This window comes from Meleagris gallopavo, chromosome 8 (genome assembly GCF_000146605.3).
Source record: "Meleagris gallopavo isolate NT-WF06-2002-E0010 breed Aviagen turkey brand Nicholas breeding stock chromosome 8, Turkey_5.1, whole genome shotgun sequence".
NCBI lineage: Eukaryota > Metazoa > Chordata > Aves > Galliformes > Phasianidae > Meleagris > Meleagris gallopavo.
Window position 1 is genome coordinate 18,612,298 of NC_015018.2, and position 3,279 is coordinate 18,615,576.

The 3,279-nt window shown below is 43.9% G+C and overlaps 1 protein-coding gene across 1 annotated transcript in view; it reads left to right on the forward strand.

Moving 5' to 3' along the window:
* The window catches only part of LOC100550909 (lipase member M-like), a 15,020-nt gene extending 11,757 nt beyond the window's left edge, over nt 1-3,263 (forward strand). The window contains exon 10 of the mRNA XM_003208026.3: nt 361-3,263. Within this exon, the coding sequence (XP_003208074.2) occupies nt 361-588 (228 nt within the window). The 3' untranslated portion in view covers nt 589-3,263. The remainder of the gene's footprint in view (nt 1-360) is intronic.
* Nucleotides 3,264-3,279: the final 16 nt, after the last annotated feature.

Sequence of the window (3,279 nt, forward strand, 5' to 3'; positions counted from 1 at the left end):
AAAAAAAAAAAAAAAGAAAGAAAAAGAATAGGACATGAACAACACCTCTGCAGTTCTCTCCTGATAAAAAGAAACACTGTTCTTTCCATATCCCTATCTATGATTAGAATAAGCAAGTGTCAAAGTTCTGGACAACTCATAGCCATGCACTGAAGAAAAGTCTAGAAATAGGATAGATGATTCTGTTCCGTGATATGTAGGGATTGGGGCTAGGGAAATACACATTAAGAGAGTGGATTTGATCCCTGCTGTTTTCCTATAGTGAGTGCAGAAGAGAAACAAACCTCTGCACAGAATCCTTTTTCTAAACACGGCTTCTGATATAAAAGCATTCACTCAGATGTCCTCCCTTTCTTACAGTCTACTCCTCCTGCATACGAGATAGAGAAGATAAGCACACCCATTGCCGTTTGGAGTGGTGGACAAGATAAATTTGCGGATCCCAAAGACATAACAAAACTACTTTCTAGGATTAATAATCTCTATTACCATGAGAATTTTCCTTACTGGGGACATCTTGATTTTGTCTGGGGCCTTGATGCAGCTGAGAAAATGTATATGAAAATTGCTGAACTAATTAGAAAATAGCCTTAAAGATTCATACAGGAAGTTCCTTCATTCAGCAAAGCCTTCAGTTATTTCTATTTAGCAGTAGAATATAGGTATAGGGATTGGTATAGGGGTTTGTTTCTTTCTTGCATTCTATCTCAGGGTTTTATGGTATTTTGGTGAAGGCGGGTAGGTAAGTAGAGTAAGGTATGTTAGGAATGTAAGAAACACGAGGATGACCACTAAATATACAATCAAGAAGGCAGCATGAGTTATTTTGAAATATTTTAACAGTTACAGGACTGATTTTGCTACAAACAAGCTTTTATCTCCCTTGTATACTAATATTATATATTCCACTTGAGCCAGAGGTGTTATCATATGAAATCATAAAAATTGGATATAGTCATTTCTCTGTTTTAGTATTACTGATCTTTGCTTAAATTAAATCATTATCCTCTTCTTAAAGTGCTTGGCCTGTTTTTATTTTCTCACATTATCAAGAACAGCAAGCCTGAACCCCAAGATCTTCTGTCATGAGGCATTGCCTTATTAACCCAAATACCAAGGGATTCCTCCAAAGGCTACCTCTCAAAACCTATGTTGGAGAGAAACCACTTGCTGCTAAACACTTGTTAGAGAGATGCAGATACTCTCTCATCCTTCATGCCCACATATCATCAACTCTTTTGTTCACTCCCTGAGTACAAAGAGAGCAAACATCTCTACAACTATAACCTGGCAACTGAGAGTTGAGGAGATGCAGCTGTATCAGGCAGCATGCACATCAAGGACTAGAGCACCCATCTCAAGAAACATTCCTGATATTGTCAGTAAAGTTGTTTCAGGATCTTCTAACTTCTCAGCTCATCATGTCCACATGCTATGCCAATCACCTACAAAATAATCCAGAAGGTGAAAGATCACACCAAGGGTTCATCAATACACTCCAAGATAGAGTAACTCAGGTGCTGTGGGTGTTTCTGGGTGGAGGGTTAAGCCCAGATTCCTCAAGCAAGATTTGCGGCAAATGAAATCCATTTGATTGTTATCTGGAGACAGTCATCAATGTTTGTCTAATGTAGTAGAGAAAATATATGCAAAGCAGATGAAACACCTTGTCTAGCAACTACCACTGGGAACTCAACTCACAACTTATGGAGAGCTTTATAGTCCACAACCCAGAATGGACTCTCACCCACACCGCATCACCTGCCAGCTCCCAGCAGCCTGACCACCTCAGAGAATTCTGAACAGACCTACTCCTTCTCCTCAGGGAGCACAGGAGACATAGCACTGCCCCCAGTACAAACATGAGCTGGCTCAAATCCTCCTTTGACAGAGCTCGTGGCTCTGTCCCACTGAAGAAAGCCAAGGATAGTCAATGGGACCATTCCTGGGTGACGAAAGAAGGGGAATATAGCAGTTCTTCAAAAGCCAGTTGTATGGATACAGAGCTAAGACCAAGCTCACACAGCCTGGAAGTGGATACCAAGAGGCACTCAAGGAAATGAGCTTCTCCAGAGAGCCTTTCCATGTTCAACTAGAAGAAGCAGCCATGTATATACTCTGCAAGAGGTCACAGGGAAGTATTTGGGTAATGAGTAAAAAACTGCTCAGAAAAAAAAGGAGCTAGTCTAACACCACCTCTGACCCAAGATTTACAAAGGGTTGCCAAAATTGTTTACAGAAGACAAAAACAACTTCCAAACAATTAGATAGGCTTGACACTTGATGATAAGGATTCCCACAAACAGTAATTATCTTTATATTAAAATCCACGAGGAACACAATCCTGTAATGGCTTATGTCAGCATAAAAAAGCATTCATCTCTTCCATGTCCTGTCAGTAGACTGTTAGCTACACAGACTACATCCCTGCATTGCTGTGAGAAGCCCTTGCTCCTCTGGACCCACTCCATCAGCTTCTCATCCTTCTGCTGGAGGCCCAGCTCTGAACACAGTACTCCAGATGGGGCCTCACATGGGCAGAATAGAAGGGGACAATCACTTCCCTCTCCCAGCTGCCACCCCTCTGTTGATGCAGACTGGGATACAGTTGGCCAATGGGCTGCAAGCGCACACTGCTGCCTCATGACCAGCTCTTTATCCACCAGGACTCCAAGTCCTCATCCACAGGGCTGCTCTCAAGGAGCTCTTCTCTCAGAACGAATGTCTGGGATTGTCCTGATTAAAGTACATTATCTTGCGATTGGCCTTGTTGAACCTCGTTAGGTTTCCATGGGCTCACTCTTAAGCCTGTTCTGATCCTTCTATATCGTTAACGTGGTTCTAGCTTCAGCTCTGCAGCCTTGAAGACCTTCCAGCAATGACTGCATCCCAGCAAATGCCACATGTAGAGCATAGGTGGGCACGCAGGACAGCAAGGGGCACCTGCGCTGCATTTGTATCCCAGCCCTTGTTCCACTCTGTGGGGAGAGACGCTCTCCTGTCCAACAATAATCCACCTTCTCAAGCCACATGCTGAGCACTGCATCGTCACTGAAACCTCTCTCCTTATCCAGACTCTTCCCTCAGGCAGTTAGCGATTGCTGTTGCTCCTTACCTAAAGGAGATTTAGATTTGCCCGAGTGAACCGTGTGCGCCCACTACTATATTCGGGCAGATGTGGAGGTACTGAAGCGGCGCCTGCCCTGCCCTACGGATCGGAGCTTGGAAGGGATGCGGCTCCAGGTGCCCGGCGTGGGGCAGCAGCTCGCCACCGGACTG